This window comes from Apus apus, chromosome 1 (genome assembly GCF_020740795.1).
Source record: "Apus apus isolate bApuApu2 chromosome 1, bApuApu2.pri.cur, whole genome shotgun sequence".
Taxonomy (NCBI): domain Eukaryota; kingdom Metazoa; phylum Chordata; class Aves; order Apodiformes; family Apodidae; genus Apus; species Apus apus.
The window spans coordinates 137,848,421-137,864,657 of record NC_067282.1 but is presented as its reverse complement, the minus strand read 5'-3'; the positions used below and the strand labels follow the sequence as shown (position 1 = coordinate 137,864,657).

The 16,237-nt window shown below is 35.7% G+C and overlaps 1 protein-coding gene across 2 annotated transcripts in view; it reads left to right on the top strand.

Moving 5' to 3' along the window:
* Window positions 1-16,237, top strand: part of AEBP2 (AE binding protein 2) — a 52,399-nt gene that overhangs the window by 23,784 nt on the left and 12,378 nt on the right. For both annotated transcript variants that reach the window (XM_051640478.1, XM_051640487.1), the window contains exons 4-5: window positions 6,131-6,317; window positions 12,858-12,982. In XM_051640478.1, coding sequence (XP_051496438.1) covers window positions 6,131-6,317; window positions 12,858-12,982 — 312 coding nt within the window. The remainder of the gene's footprint in view (window positions 1-6,130; window positions 6,318-12,857; window positions 12,983-16,237) is intronic.

The following is a 16,237-nucleotide window of genomic DNA, read 5'->3' as shown; positions in this document are numbered from 1 at the left end:
CTCTTAGAAGCCACATTTTTTCAAGTCCCAAAACCTAAATTACAAGTGAAATTTCCATTGCCTCATGAGAATATACTTGAGTTTTAGTTTAAAGGAAGGAATCTGTAATTACAGAAAACTTGCTGAAAATACCTAGTCATTCAGTGTTTTATTAAAAAAAATGAGTGTCAGGATTTTTGAGGAAAGCTGTAAAAGGCAGTAATGGAAATACCATAGCTCTATGCTGTTGTTTGAAGAGCTGCTGTTCAGTGTGTTTTTAAGAAAACAATGTTGCTAGGGAAGTGACAATTAAAAGCATGAAAAATTTACTTTTTTAAATGTTAAAAGAACAATATAATCATATAATGACCAGAGGCATGGCAGGTGGCTGTATTCTTGTATTTCTAGTCAAAGTAAGAGACAAAAGTATTTTCTTAAATTGAAAGGCAATTGGGGACTGTCTTAGGAATAAACCTATCCTTTGCATTAGACCTACGCTGTTGAAGGTTATGTCCTTGTCCTATCATCCTTTTGCTTGCAGGTGGACTCATTTTGTGTACTTGCTCATGTTGCATTTAATTATCTATTTTTGTGATACACATGGTGTTGTCCTGTGATTAAAAGCTGTGTCCAGCTGTAAATCCTGTGCTTTCATAGTGAAGGATCTTTGGGGGTTTATCTGCTCTTTTCATGCACTCATATAAACTATGTGACTATGTAGTTCCCTTGTCACAGAAATAAGCCCACTTCTAAATTACAAAGGCAGAATGTTTCATATTTTTATAAGTTGCTTCTGTATTTTCTGTTTGTGTGGTTTAGTGTGTCCCCCTCAGCATTAATATTGCAATATCTGTGTCACAGAAAAGTTAAATTTCCTTGTGAATGTCTGTTTTTGAGACCTTTATTATGCTAGTTCCTTTTTTTATATGGGGGAATTTCCTGGTGGTGTTCCTCCAGCTCATAAGGAGACATATCTGAGTCATCTGCTGAACTAAGGGGCGGGGGGAAGCTACCCTAGATGTTTGGGCAGAATTTGGGACCCCAGTTCCCCTTTAGTCATCGTACTGCTTTTCTATATATTGTCTCCCTTTTTTTAAAGTTTTTATTACTGATGGCCTTGGGTTTTATGTGGAACATAGAGATTTTTTGCTTGCTTTTTTTAAGGCCATCATCACTAAGGTTTGTTACTGATTGTCTTTTCCTAGGACCGCCACCAAAGAAAAGGTGTCCATTAAATGAGACACCATTGCATCTAGTTCTCAGTCAGTAGTCAAATATGATTTCTACAAATCAGCATGCTTTCCAATTCTGCTTTTGTTCAGCATAATTTCCTAACTTTTTCTTGTCAAGAGGAGCAAACAGACTGTTCTTACAGAACATGATTTTGGTTGAGAGCTTAATGGCCTTATGTGGCCTACTGTTAGATTTTTTTGAAGTTATGCTGCTCCTCTTAATACCTGAAGTTCATTGCTCTTGTGTTGCTGGGAGTTTCCTCTTTGCTTATTGCAGTCTGATTCTAGCTGTCCTTTCTTTTGTGTGTGTGTGTGTGTGCACGCCTGTTATCGTAGACATTAATATAGATATTCTTAGACCGTGTAATTGATTCTCTGAAGACAGTTTGTTTATGTATGATTTTTTGCATTCAGAGTTGAGAGAGAAAAATCTAAACATGATCCCTTTTATTTTGGTTCTGTTATTTCATTATATGTACAGCTTTTTAGAAACTGGTGGGATGTTGTGGACTATAATCAACATGTAGTGGTGAGGGTTCAGCAACTTTAAAACTTTCAGGTTTTCAAAATGTGTAGACAGGTGGATCTAGAAGACTAATCTGTGTTAAAAAACTGATGCTAAACTGTCTTCGGCAGGCTGAGAAAAAGTGAACAAAGAAATTCTATCTTACTTGTCTGAAGCTTGTCTGTTGCAAATTATAAAAATTTTAATAGTTACTGTGCTGTGATAACCTGAGTTTTCCAGCATGGTTTCTGGTACTCAAAAAAATTAATAAATTTAAGTACTATTCATGCCTTGTTGCTGGTATAAGGCATTGAAAGTTACCTGAAGACATACCAAAGAAGATTCCAAAATGTAGTCTAGGTGACCAAATACAAGACATTAGGTACAATGAAAGGACAAATGCTAGTGTGAGCAGAAAACAGTGGGAGAATTTATGCAAAATAATTGCATATAGCAGTCTTCTGTAAATATAAGACTGCATGTGAGTATGCTACCAGCTGCTTCTATATACTGATTGCAGTGGCTATGCTCTTAATGTTTAAGATCAGTAATGCAGAGTTTGTTCATATAGGGTAAATGCTTTCAGTAATAATGCTTTTCAATAATAATGAATTACAGTACTCAGGCTCATTGGAGTCTCTTATCCTTTGTTTAAAAGAGGGGAAGAAAGTAATAATGAAAAGGAAATTACATGCTCATTCTACCTCCTATAACTTCCAGAAATCATTTAGGGATGGCTGCATTTGGTATGGCTCTCAGTAGAGTACCACTTGTTCAACTCTAGAAAACACAACCAAGCAGCTTCAGTCCTCATTCGAAACTCGAGTCTCTTACTCTTTTGGCAAAATATCTTTTATGCATTAGAGCACTGCACATACATATGGAAAATGTCAAGGCATGCTGCCTGAACACTTGATTGAGACAGTAAGAAGCTGTATCCTGATGTCTAAAATATTACTATTAGATTCATTGGAAAAATTACGCATTGAATATTCTAGAAAGGAGATGTAGTTATCTTGAATTGCTGTTAGATATTTTTATATCCTGTTGGTTAAAGTCACTGGTCACTACTGCCCATTAATAATGGTGGGTATGGGTACACTGGAGAAATTAAACTTCTTACGTGTCTACTTATTTTCTCTTGAAGTAACATATCCACCAATCCGGACCAATCTATCATACTTAACATTGAATGCAAAATTTTGAGATTTAGGTTTTGGGGGAAAAATGAGGAGATTTGTTTGAAGTTGAGCATAATAGTTGAGTTTGGTTTATTAGAAGCCCTCTAGATCTGTATAATTATCTGGTGGGAAGCTGATTTGGTGTGACTTACCGTCCAGAGATCCTGAAGTGACAGCCTGAACTGCTCCTTTATCTTTGGAGAGAAGAAACTTTACCCATTAGTAACGGATTGCTGGATATATTATTTTAGAGAAAAAAAAAGGAAAAAAAAGCAGGTAAGATTTTTCTCCTCTTCTACTATTTCCTGTCTACAACAAAGGCATTTTGTGTCATCTTTGATGTATCAGCTGTTAATTGTTTGATGACATGATAAGGTGGTCTCAAACTAGATAATATCTGAATGTAATGATTTTTGCAAATATTTCATACTGAGTCCATGAACTGTAAATAGGTTTTCTGGAAAAAGGTAATTTCTAGCTGCAAGTTGCATATATTGAAAATTCAAGGATGCTTGTTTTGGCCCTTTTGGAAGTAAAACTTTGGTAGAGCAAGAACAGTAGGTGGTAGCTACTCTGGATAATCTTTATAGAATATCTGATTGTTTTCATTGTACATGAATAGGTAAAAGTCAAGTTATGACATTGTGAGTCAAACTGCAGTTTGTTGTAAACCAAATGTTTCCCCTCTGACAAGAAGTACAGTTAAATTTTATGAACTCATGTGTTTTAAAAAGTTTTAGAAATCTGCCTGACACAAATTTTGTGTTATTTTCCTTTGGTGTTGCTTTTTGATCTTTATTAAACTCCAAATATGGTAATGCACTGTATCAAGACTTAACATTATTTTTGACCTCTAGCAGGTGTTGGCAAGACTGAAATTTTAGTTGTTTAGTGTCATTGAACTTAAGGACATGGGTGGTTTTTTGCACCCATTTTTGTTCAGTCAGTGTTTGTAGGGTTAGAAAGCTAGAAGGTGAAGGTCAGGAGCACCTTAATGAAAGTTAAACCTGAGTTTAGATTTAATTGCTTGTTTTAGTTTCATGAAACTCCTTTAATGGGCAAGACAGCTATTTCAAGGACTTAAAAACTGGAGAATAACAAAATGTTTTAACTGATGCACGTATTTTACTTGTATCTACTAATTGTGAGTTTGATAATCTTTAATACAAATAAATGGGTTAGGTTCAAGGTCAGGTTGCATGAGGCTTTAAGCAAGCTCATTTAGTAGAAGGTTTACTACCCATGGTATGATTTTTAAGGTCCTTTCCAACCAAAACCTTTTTGTGATTCTGTAAGTGTAAATTTTAATGTTCAGTAGTAATTTGAAGTAATAAATATTGCTTTGGGGTTACTGTAACATAAATGATATAAAATTATGTGTTTTGAATTTCTTTGATTTACTGAATTTCTTACATTGTAAGTTGTAAGTATAATACGTTATAAGTATACAGTATTGCTATTGTTTCAACATGGGAAATTATAGGGCAAGGAAAAAAGGCAGAGGTAGATTTTAGTAAAAATCTTCACAATTCTTAAGATACTTACTAACTTGGGAGACTGGCTGGAACAAATTCAGTGAAGGATCCTAAAGCTTTTTTCAGGTAATTGCATTTTTTTTTTAGTCAGCTTGGGACTAATTTCCTCTAAGTTGTTTTTTTCCCTCTAAAAAAAAAAAGGGACAAATAAAAATGCAAAAAATGTCCTCCTATTTTTTGTCTTTTACCGTCTTGAAATTATATATAGATTTTTTTAGTCCTATAGCAAGCATAACATCTGTTGGGATTTTTGTGTTCATGGACACTACATTGATACATGATGACTGGAAAACCATTTGCTAGGTCTGAGACAGAAATTGACTGCTCAGTTCTGCAGCTGCAGTTGGAAAGCATCACAGTTAGGTTTTAGGGACAAAACTTGCTGAGTTGTGGTCTACTGCTATTTTCTTGTCTTTCAATCAAGTGTTCAGGCTTGGGGCAGAATACTGTAAGAGCTTGCAAATTCACCCTTAGTCTTCAGAGAAAATTTAGCACTATGTACATAGTTGCAGCATTACTTATTCCCCAACTCCTGTTGGAGCTGCCTTGTCAGTTTACTGTGAAGGAAGTGTTAAGAGAAGAGAGATACAGATGAAAGAGCTGAGAAAGAGAGGAAGGAGGGGGAGCAGCAGAACAGATGTGAAAGGAGACATTTCTAGTGGTTTAGAGTGGTGGTGGGGTTTTTTGCTACTGGCTGATCAGCTCATTTGCTTCACTGCTATTCTCTGGGTTGCAGGAAAAAATCAAATAATGTGGATTCACAATTCTTTGCAGCCAATGATGGAATGCTTATATTAAAATAACTTTTCTGTTACCCTTGTAAGCTCAGAACAAGCCTCCCTTCCCAACAGTTTAATTTTGCAAATGAAACAATTGTAAATATAAACCAAATGTGTATAAAAATACCAATAATTGTAGCCAGTATTAGCTTAGTTGTGTGTATCTTATGGTTTCTGGATTTCTGTGTAATTATTGTTGGATCTTTTCTTATTTTTCTGTTTGAGAAGGAGAGGCCATTTTCTTTAAATAGGAACTTTCTTAAATACTTCTGAAGTAGCAGCATCCCAAAATAAATGTATAACTAATTGTTAATACATCTTTCAAGTTAGTGAAGTTAAAATTTTAGACAGAACTGTAAGATAACTGTTTACTGACATCATAGCATATATAAAAAGTGTTAAGCTGTTTCAAATTTTATGTAGGTAAGGATGCATTTATTTACTTCTGCTTTGTCAGAAGCAAAGAGGACATTAGAGGACAGTAATGTTACCAAATGCGTAAGATTGGAGAGCTGTTGAGGAAAACAGAATAACAGTGCAGTATTTTGAAAGACAAGGGGATGCTGGTCTGTGAAGGGGAAAGTTCTTCAGGAGCATTTACTTCCCATGGGAAAAGTTTCTCAGTACATTGTTTGAAATTGGTTTTATGCTATACAACATTATATTCTATAATATAGCACAGAAAAAAATATTATACCATGGAATAATTATTGACAGTTACAATGTTCAGATAGAATATTGTTTCTGATTATGTTTCTGGTTTTCTTTTTAAGAATTGCATGGTCATTAAGAATTTCTTTCCTTTTAGTGTGTTGGAGGTTGAGCCAGAAAAGTCAAACTGAAAGATCTGTCAGACTTCTGTGAATGGGTGCCATATAGCACACTGATATAGTTCTGTTTTTTTTTTTTTCTTGTTAAGTGTGTAGTTGGTGGGTGCAATGCAAGCTTTGCATCTCAGGGAGGACTTGCCCGTCATGTACCCACACACTTCAGCCAGCAGAACTCTTCAAAAGTTGCCAGCCAGCCAAAGGCCAAAGAGGAATCTCCATCTAAAGCTGGAATGAATAAAAGAAGAAAGTTAAAGAACAAGAGAAGACGGTCATTACGTAAGTATTTCCAGAAGTAGACATTCTCGAAAGTTTTGTCTTCGGAAATTCCTATTCAATGTGGTTGTTTCTTTGCACTTGTAGATCCTGTAGGATTGGTGATCTTTAGCGTTATAGTGTTGGCATCTCTTCTGATAGAAGGAAGGCTTTTCTAGATTCTGTTCTTGTTCCTTTTAAGGATAAAACATCTGTGCTCAGTAGAAAAGATTAGTTTCTGTGGGCAAGATGCTTTTAATTTTAGAGTCACTTGCTGTTTTACTAACTATATTACTGTTGGAAAATGTTCTGTTAAGTGATTAAGAGATCTGAAGTTCAGAATGACAGAGATTGCAGATCATATAGAGATAAATACATATTACACAAGCTCTCTTTTGAGAACAGTATTTCATTAGCTTAATGACAGTATTATGAGCATAACCAAGATCTGATTTTGGGCAGATTTGACTTGCTATGTTGTTTTATTGTTTCTTCACACAGTTGATGTTGATTAATTCTGAACGAACCATGTGCTGAGAAGTGTGATTTATCATTTAAAGTGAAAATTGTTTCCTCTAGCAAGTAATAATAATTTACCTAGTACCTTTTCTAGTCCATTTTGATCCAGTTGTTTGATTCCTGAGTTGTTCTAGCATCAGACTAATAACTATATCAAATTTTATTATTCTAATGTACAAAATTAGGAGGGAAGACAAGACAATTGTTAAAAATTCAGCTTTGTTTTTATAATTGCTTAGGATGCAACTCAGCAGTACTGAACTGATTAATTAATGATTTTCAACTGTTGCTGTGACACTTGCAGTTTAGAGAAATGTGAAAATCCGTTTAGATTTTTTTTTTTTCCCCACTGATGTGTCAACAGCTGAAGAAAAGAATTCCACTAATTTTTACCTGTGGTGTAAAGTCAACCATTTACAGTATTGGAGAGAAGCACAGAGATACCTTTTCTATGAACCACTGAACCTGTTGTATCTCCTGCTGCTCAGAGAAACGAAGCTCTGTTCATAAGCAGGGTGTTATTTCAGTGTTGTCACCTGACTGGAAGTAGCATTTTAGTGATGATGTCTTGTTGATGCAACCCAGCATCCAGTTGGCTTTCTTTGCACCCTATTCTCTCAAGCTTGAGCTTGTTGTCCACCATGACCTTCAAGTCCCTTTCCACGGAGCTTCTCTCCAGCCAGGTTGACCCCAGCCTGTGCTGCATTTCTGGATTGTTTTCCTAGATGCATGACCTTAGGTTTGTCCTTGTTGAACTTTGCAAAGTTCTTGTTAGCCCTTTCTTCTAGCCTCTTCCTGCACAGTGGCTCCTTCCCCACTCTGTTTGGTATTATCTGCAAGGTATGTGAGGATACACTTGATTCCATCATCCAGATCACTTAAGAAGATACTAAGCAGTACTGGCCCAAAATATTGATCCCTGTGGAACCCCCCTTGTGACACATTGCCAGTTTGAAAAAGAGCAGTTTACCACCACCCTCTGGGTGCAACCTGTCAGCTAGTTCCCCATGCACTGCACAGACCACGTGTCTAGGCTGGAATGCATCAGTTTCTCTAGGAGGAGACTGGGGAACTGTATTGAGATCCTTGGAGAAATCCAGGTAGATAGACAATTTGAGCTTTTGCTTTTTTCTAACTGCATCTCTGAATGCCCTGACAATGCCCTTAGAGTTCTCAATGGGTATTTTTCCAATTTTGCATGTCTCTTATGCTTCCCTTTTGGTTTTCAGAAGGTTTGGAAACATCCTATGCTTCCTCATGCAGTTTCCATACCCTGTCCCCCCATATGCAGAAGTAGTTTTTCAGGTTGGGATTTTATTAGTAATTTAACATTATTGACTTAAAAGTTTGAAATCAGAGCTTCATAATTAAACCTTCAAACTACCTGATTAAGTTCTAGACATTATAAGGACTCACTGCAATATTCTTGAATGAATCTGTGGAAAAAATGTGAGTGGTAAATAATATGGGAGTGTTAAAGACCGGACTGCAGTACTTGAATGGTCTGCTGTGTTGATCAAGTGTTGCGCAGGAGGAAAAATGACAGCTGCTTGAGCAATTGTTTTATCTTCCTGCCTCTTGAGACAAATGCAATACTGGCTGTAGAGTTTTGCCTTAAGGCAAAAATATCTCTAACTAGGCTTGGGAACTGACTACTGTAATGTATTTCTCCAGAGGGTATATGACCCAGAAATGTATCTAAAGTTGATGGCATTTTCTGAAAATGCTAAGTCTGGGTATTTTTGCTTTAAGACTTTGGGTGGATTATTGTTAATGAGATGAATTTGACAAAGGGCTGATAGAATTTTGCATGTCTTTCTGTTTCTTAACTTAGTTTTAGTTAAAGAATGAGGTGTGCAAGTTAGTATATTTTGTTTAGATTAGAAGAACAGGAGAGAATAAGGGTCTGTATCTAAGAAGCCAAAGAAAAAAATATAACAGCGATAAGTATTTTCAGTCTAGAGTATATAAAGTTAGGAACATAGCTTGATGTTTAGATATTTTAAAAGTGTCCGAAAGGAAAGGTGTTGAACACTAGGTTCTTTTCAAGCTGGGTTATAAGAAGTTATGAGAAATGAGTGTAAAGCAAGATGCTATTTTGATAGTGTACAATCTGTTTAAATCACTCACAAATAATAATTTGACAAAAGTGACAGTTTGGTATCACAGAACAATTTTCTCATGAAAAAATGTTGTCAAAATGTTCTTTCTGCCTCCTCACAGTTTAATTAGACGCTGCATTTTTTTTTTTTTTTTTGCAAGGTGTAGGTGGCTTACTAAATATTTATTGCCAGTTGATCGCTAATACGTGCTGCTTTTGAAGCATCGTCATGTATAAATTCTTAATAGTTCTTAATTGTTTTATATATGAAGGTTAACACTTCTGACACACATTAGTGCATAAATAAAATGAGGAGACTTTATTGTGGCTTTACATGTGATGAGAACACGATCTTTTAACTTAAACTATAAAGGGAATTCTCACTGTTACTTGATTTTGGTTTTGTGGGGTTTTGTCCTTTATTTTGTAACATCTTGCTGTTCTTAAATTGTTTTGCTTTTCTTTTTCCTGTCTGTAAAAAGCATGCGTTGCTTTAAGTTTGGAAATCAGTACTTATGATGAAAGCATGTTTTACTATATACACCCATATAATAAGCTGTTTACGTTAGCGGTTTCATAGAGACAGTCTGATTCACCCTCTAAATGTTGATGTTGCAGAATAATTCAGGATTAAAGTCAGTAGCTTGCTTTCTGTTCTCAATAGCCTTATACACGTTCACTGCTCCATGTAGTCTGACATGTAGAGATATAGAGCAAACATACTGAAAGTATCTCTCAAATATTATTGCTATTCTGAAGCTACCTCAAATAATTGTATATAACCTGAAATTATATTTACAATGTTGTCACTTGCTTTTCCAATAGCAAAGAAGACACTATGGTTATTAACAAGCATGATAATTGACTTCACTGGGTAAATGTAAGGGAGATAAGGAAACTTACTCTTTATGAAATTTACAGTAAGACTGTGTTAGTTCCATAGTAGCTATTGGTATGAAGATTTTAATTTATTTGAATTCAGTAATTGATGTGTACACGGAACTTGTATTAAGCAGGAAGGGACATACCTTACTATGAAAATGATTTTGAGGGAAGAGATTTAGATGCATAGAAGATACAGGATTAACACTCAATAAAGAATAAATAAAACTATTGATAGGCTATTGACAAATTGTATCCTTTCTTCTGCATCTGTTGAATGCTATCCAATATTAAATCCTAACAAAATTTGCTGTATTAAACCAAAAGCAAAAATTTGGGTGTGTTTTTTTTTTCCTCTCCACCCTCCCTTCCTTCCTCTCTCATATTTACATATAAAATATTTATATGCTTGCATCACTGACCACCTGCAGCATGAGCTGCAATTCTGTGTTATCGCTTAAAACAAGAAAACATTTCAGTGCAATGATTGCCTAATTGGCAGTATCCAACTGAGATAGAACAAGAGCATAATGTACAGATGAATACTTAACAACAGTTAGTCCCAGGAGTGTAGCAAATACTAGCTTTAAGTGAATTTTTTAGTTTAATTTGAAATAATGGATAGATACTCATGGTGAAAAGGTAATATATAATTTGTTTTAAATTAAAAAAACATCTTTGGATCACTGTTTTTGTAGATTATGGAATGATGCATAGTTGATAATGTATCAACTCCTATTCTTATTTTTAATTCTAGTGTGTTATTTAGAGAATTACTGCTCTCAAATAAGGCTTAAATATCTCAATACTTCATACTTTATTTGCTCATGTAATTTTATTATCATACTGTAAGATAAATAAAAAAATAGTATGAAGTATTTCTAACAGTATAAAATATGTACCTACTAGCAGTTATCTTTTAAGTACTTTTATTGTAGAATTGGTAGACCTTTTCTATAGTCCAAGTCAGAATTCAGTAATTTTTTACTGTTCAAGAAACAGTTAACTATAAAGTTCCTTTTATAAAAGGAAAAAGACATTACTAGTGCCTGCTAGGTTTAGACTGCTTTTAAAATATAAGATGGATGTTAATTGCACTTTGCTTATTGTAAATTGAAGTGTAGTATGTGATGTAGTTGGTGCTTCTTGGCTAGAAAATAATCTATTTACTTGTAGTCGAAGAACATGGAATGACAACTTGTACATAGAATATGTCTAGCAGTTTGGAGGCATTTACATGGCTGTCCAGCATTTTTACTCCCTGGAGATACAGAAAATACTAGTTAATATATAAATTTTTTAAGTTCACAATAATTCTTACTTCATCCTTTGCTTTGTATTCAACTGCAGTATCAAGTTGGTTTTGTTTTCAGTGCCGTTGTTGATCTCTTTGCATCATCCCAGTTCACTGGAAATAGTTGGGGTTTCTAGTGATTGTAAATTGCATCAGAGCAGTTAGGTTTTTATAAGGTTAAGAAATAAGGTATAGGTATAATTCTGCTTTTAAGATATTGATTGCATTCGTTATCATGTTTTGAAGTACCGTAATACTATTTTTTAAGAAGTCACAGCAGTAATATTTGAGTTGTTGACTGTTCTGTAAAGGTGACTTGGCCGTTTAGGTTCCCATAAATGTAAGAACCTAACTTGGCTAGTTTTGCATTTAATTATAAGTCACATTTTTAATGAGTTCTGGGTTTGGTTTCTTTGTACTGGTACTACTTTTTGTTAAGAGATTACAGCAATAGATGTTCCCAGAAATACTGAGCAAAATTAATTAATTCTTAATTTTGAAGATTAAGAGATAGTAGAATCACAGATTCATTAAGGTTGGAAAGGACCTTAAAGATCATCTAGTTCCAACCCCCCTGCCATGAGCAATGAGCCCTACAGCTAGATCAGGTTGCGCAAAACCTTGTCCAACCTGGCCTTAAAAACCTCCAGGGATGGGGCATCAACAACCTCCCTGGGCAACCCATTCCAGTGCCTCACCACCCTTATAGTGAAGAATTTCTTTCTAATATCTAACCTAAATTGGCTCTCTCTGTTTAAAACCATTACCCCCTGTCCTATCACTACTTTCTGTGATGAAAAGCCCCTCTACAGCTTTCCTGTAGGCCCCTTTCAAGTACTGGAAGGCTGCTATGAGGTCTCCCCAGAGCCTTCTCTTCTCTAGGCTGAACAGCCCAAACTCTCTCAGCCTGTATTCATAGCAGAGGTGCTCCAGGCCTTTGATCTGGATCCTCCTCTGGTCCCTTTCCAACAGGTCTACATCTTTCTTGTGCTAAGGGCCCCAGAACTGTTCACAGTATTCAGGTGGGGTCTGACCAGAGCAGAGTAGAGGGGCAGAATCACCTCCCTGGCCCTGCTGGCCACGCTTCTTTTGATGCAGCCCAGGATGCAGTTGGCTCTCCGGGCTGTGAGCGTACACTGGTGGCTCATGTTGAGCTTCTCATCAGGGCCTTGCACTTGGCCTTGCTGAACTTCATGAGGTTGGCACTGACCCACCTCTCCAGCCTGTCAAGGTCCCTCTGGATGGCGTACCTTCCCTCTGGGGTGTCAACCACACCACACAGCTTGTTATCATCAGCAAATTTGCTGAAGATACACTCAATATCACTGTCCATGTCTCCAATAAATGTATTAAACAGCACTAAACTGCACTGATCTCAATACTGACCCCTGAGGGACACCACTCATCACCTGCCTCCATGTGGACATTGAGCTGTTGACCACAGTTCTCTGGGTGCAGCCATCCAGCCAATTTCTTATCCACTGAGTGGTCCGTCTGTCAAGCAGCATTCATTTGAAGCTTAAAAAATGAGAGCGTAATTCAGTTTGTCAAGATAGCTCTTTAATCCATTAAGAGTGTGTTTTGACCAAACTAAAATGAACTGTTTTCCTCTCGGTTAAATCAGTGTTTACAACTCTTGACAAGGTGGTGCTACTGCCATAAAGATAAATTATTTACTAACGACACTTCAACTTATTTATGTGCTTGAATGTGTTTGAATGCTTTCAGGGTTTTCAACACTGAGGATCTCTTTCCCTTTTTCCTATAGCAAGACCTCATGACTTCTTTGATGCGCAAACACTGGATGCTATAAGACATCGAGCCATCTGCTTTAACCTCTCAGCACATATAGAAAGTTTAGGAAAAGGCCACAGTGTTGTATTTCATAGTACTGTAAGTATACATATTTTGGATTCTGTTTGTTTTTCTATGTGTCTGAAAAATAAAATGCTTCAAAAAGTTTTCTGTTTTCCTCTTACTGCTATAAACATTTCATCAGAAATAAGTAATAGTGGGTAGTATACATCGCTGAATTGTCCACGTCTATTAGTAAATTCTTAAAAGTAGTGTTAGTAGTTGTTCTAGCATACAAGTTCAATAGTTTGCAACATTTCCTGTCTGATACACTTGGGAGTATCTAACTGCAAGTATGTGTTGCAGAAAAATTGGTTATATCTTCTAAATAAGAATGCAATTTAGATGGTATTTTCATAGTTATGAATGACAGTGGTAATTTATCACAGAATATTTTGAGAGTAATGGTATAATTGAGTATTTGAAGATGCCAATCTGAAATTTTTTTTTATTCCTTCAGTTTAAAAGATACAATCAGGAATAAATGTATTATTGTCCCTCATTTTTTTTCTTTTAATAAACATACCACCAAAATGTTAGTGAATTGGTAGAAGGAGGCAAGTGCCAGGTGGGGACCTGGCCTTTTTTCCTGCTTCCATATCCCAAATTGTTAATTTCACTCATGTTTGGATAGGATAAACATCAATATTAATTGAGGAAAGCTTAAAACGGGGAAAAAAGTACTTGGAGTATACAGATCAAGTTCAAAAAGCTATATACCCTCAGGCTTTCTTAACCAAAGTGGAAGATACGGACAAAAAAATGTAGAGACTCAGCTAAAGAAAAGAATTAAGAGATGGGACAACATCAGGGGCGGTGCTTTGTAAATAGGCAGACTAGGGCAAGATGAACTGCAGTCCAGGGAAGGAATGCTGACTGTTGTGTATTTGACTGTGGCTTAACCCTTAACACGATTCAGACTATCAAGCTGTCACTCTTTCCATAAATAAAATATTATTTTATATGCATGAAACATATTTTGTTCTTTTCTACAAGACTGATGATTGTTATGAATACCTGTGGCCTATATTAGAAATTTTTCCCAAATGATTACTCCTGAACTTTATGTACATAGAGCACCACCTGCAAGTGAAGATTTGCAGCTGGCTTAGCTGTTCCTGTATTTAAATCTCATTCTAGTTTTTCTGGCCAACATGGATTTTACAGTGCTGTGAGAAAAGCAGCTTCTCTTTCAATTCACAGCTTGCTTTCATCTGAAAGGTTATCCACACAGACTACTCAGTTGTGGAAGCTCACCTCTGGGTATTGGAATAATTAATAAGGAGATGGAACTGGAGGGAGAAATGTGCTCTAAAACTGATTTGAATTAACTTGGAGGAAGTGGTGAAAATCCTTTTGACTTTTATCTGTGCATGTGTCAGTCAAGGTGGTGTAGGGGATTGATTAGATCAGAAATTGCTTAGGCCTCAGTTGTGGGAGAAGTTGTACCAGTGGGAGAACTGGTCTGAGATTCCAGCTCTGTGCCGCATTTTGCTGCCCTGTTACTGTGCTGCTGCAGGTGTGTGAGCTTGTGCTAGTGTCAGCTATACTGATGAGACTCAGCCTAAATCTGCTTTAGAAAGAAAAGGTAGAATAGCAGCAGTCTTGCGTATGTGCTGTTACACTGAGCTAATGGTCACCTCAGATGCAAACACATTTTGCATAACTTAGAAGCATTTAGACATTGAATTTTAATGGTGACTGGCCAGATAGCATTATGCAGTTTGGTCCACCTTCAGATGATGAAAAAATGTGTAATTATTAGGGGCATTATTTGGAAAGATGAAAAATATGAAAGCTGAAAAACTACCTGTCTGAAAACTGACATAAATTATGTAGGTTTCTTTATTTTTATGCAGCCTAAGAATAATGTCAGCACAATGTAGTATTTTACAGCATGGATATCCTAATGAAAAATTACCAGTCTGAAGAATTTCTAAGCAGTCTCTGTAGATACCTTTCCTGTGAAAAGTCACTGCTTTAATTTTATATAAAAATATGTATATTTATATATTTTTAAACCTATCCTTGTAAATGTATATATTTTTTAACCCATACCTTTCTTTATAGCCATGGAAAGCTGTAGAATGCAGTGATCAAAAAAGCCTTTTTCAAGAAATGTTTTTGCCATCCAGAGTTTTGACTTCATTATTATTTTATTCTTTTTTTCAGCTTTGTGTTTTATTGGAGTCAAATTCTTGGTACTTCTTTTCTCTGAATTGTCAGATTGAAAAAGTCAAGCATCTCCATTTGACCTAAAGAGCAGATAATACGCTAGTTTAAAAATGTAGCTTTTGGGTTACCCTGTCCTCGGCACACCCTCCCCCCAGTTATTCAAATTACTAGAATTAATTCTCTAAAATATTTTAATACTAAACTGTTCTTCACTGTTTTTAGCTTTTTTAGATAGTTCAGTGATCACATGTATTGAGACTAGTTACATATGTTTTGAAATCTTAAAAACTTTGAAACTGAGGAAGCAAAAAAAGTGAGGCGCATCCTAATATATAGGGTGAGATTTTTTCTTTTTCCAGAAGAGGTCAGCAGAACTCCGTTTCTAATTTGAGACGTTTCCTTCACAGAGATACATTCAAACTAAATTTTCATTCTGTTCCTGGGACACTGCATGAAATTTAGAGTCTATAGTAAGAGCTTTTTTGAAACAAAGCTGAATTACATTTTTAAATTACAAACTTAAATAGCATTGAGTTCTTTGCAAAACAGTTCTAAGTCTTCAGAGCATCATCATTGCAAATATGCTAGATTTCTTCCATTTCAGTTGTAACTTTTGCAGACTTGACCATAATGCTCTGATTACTAGCACCAAAATAGCAAATAATTTTTTTGGTGGCTTTTTTGCAAAATTTTTGCAATTTTACATTTGTCTGCATCATAGCTCTGTTTCCAACTCTAGCCTACCTAGGAGATGGTAAAATTTTCATTACATGTGATTAAGGCAGATGCTTTTTATATAAACTTATTTACATTTGACAGTTTCAAAATATAAGTGGGGAAAAAGCAATGGCAGCTATTAGATGCCAGATTTCTGTTGTCTCCTAACAAAAAGCTAACATACTACTTTAACATTAAACAAAAATTGGCTTGTTACATATTGGAGAGAAGATGCTTCATCCCAGTCAAAACAAGTGAATTGCTCAGATTTTGAGTATTGATTATTTAGTAGGGACAGGATAAGCCAAGATATGACGAAAAAGTCTGCAGTGTTTGCATTGGTTACAAGTATATCTCTGTATGAAAGTTATAGCATAACTCATTGCTTTCATACATTGTATA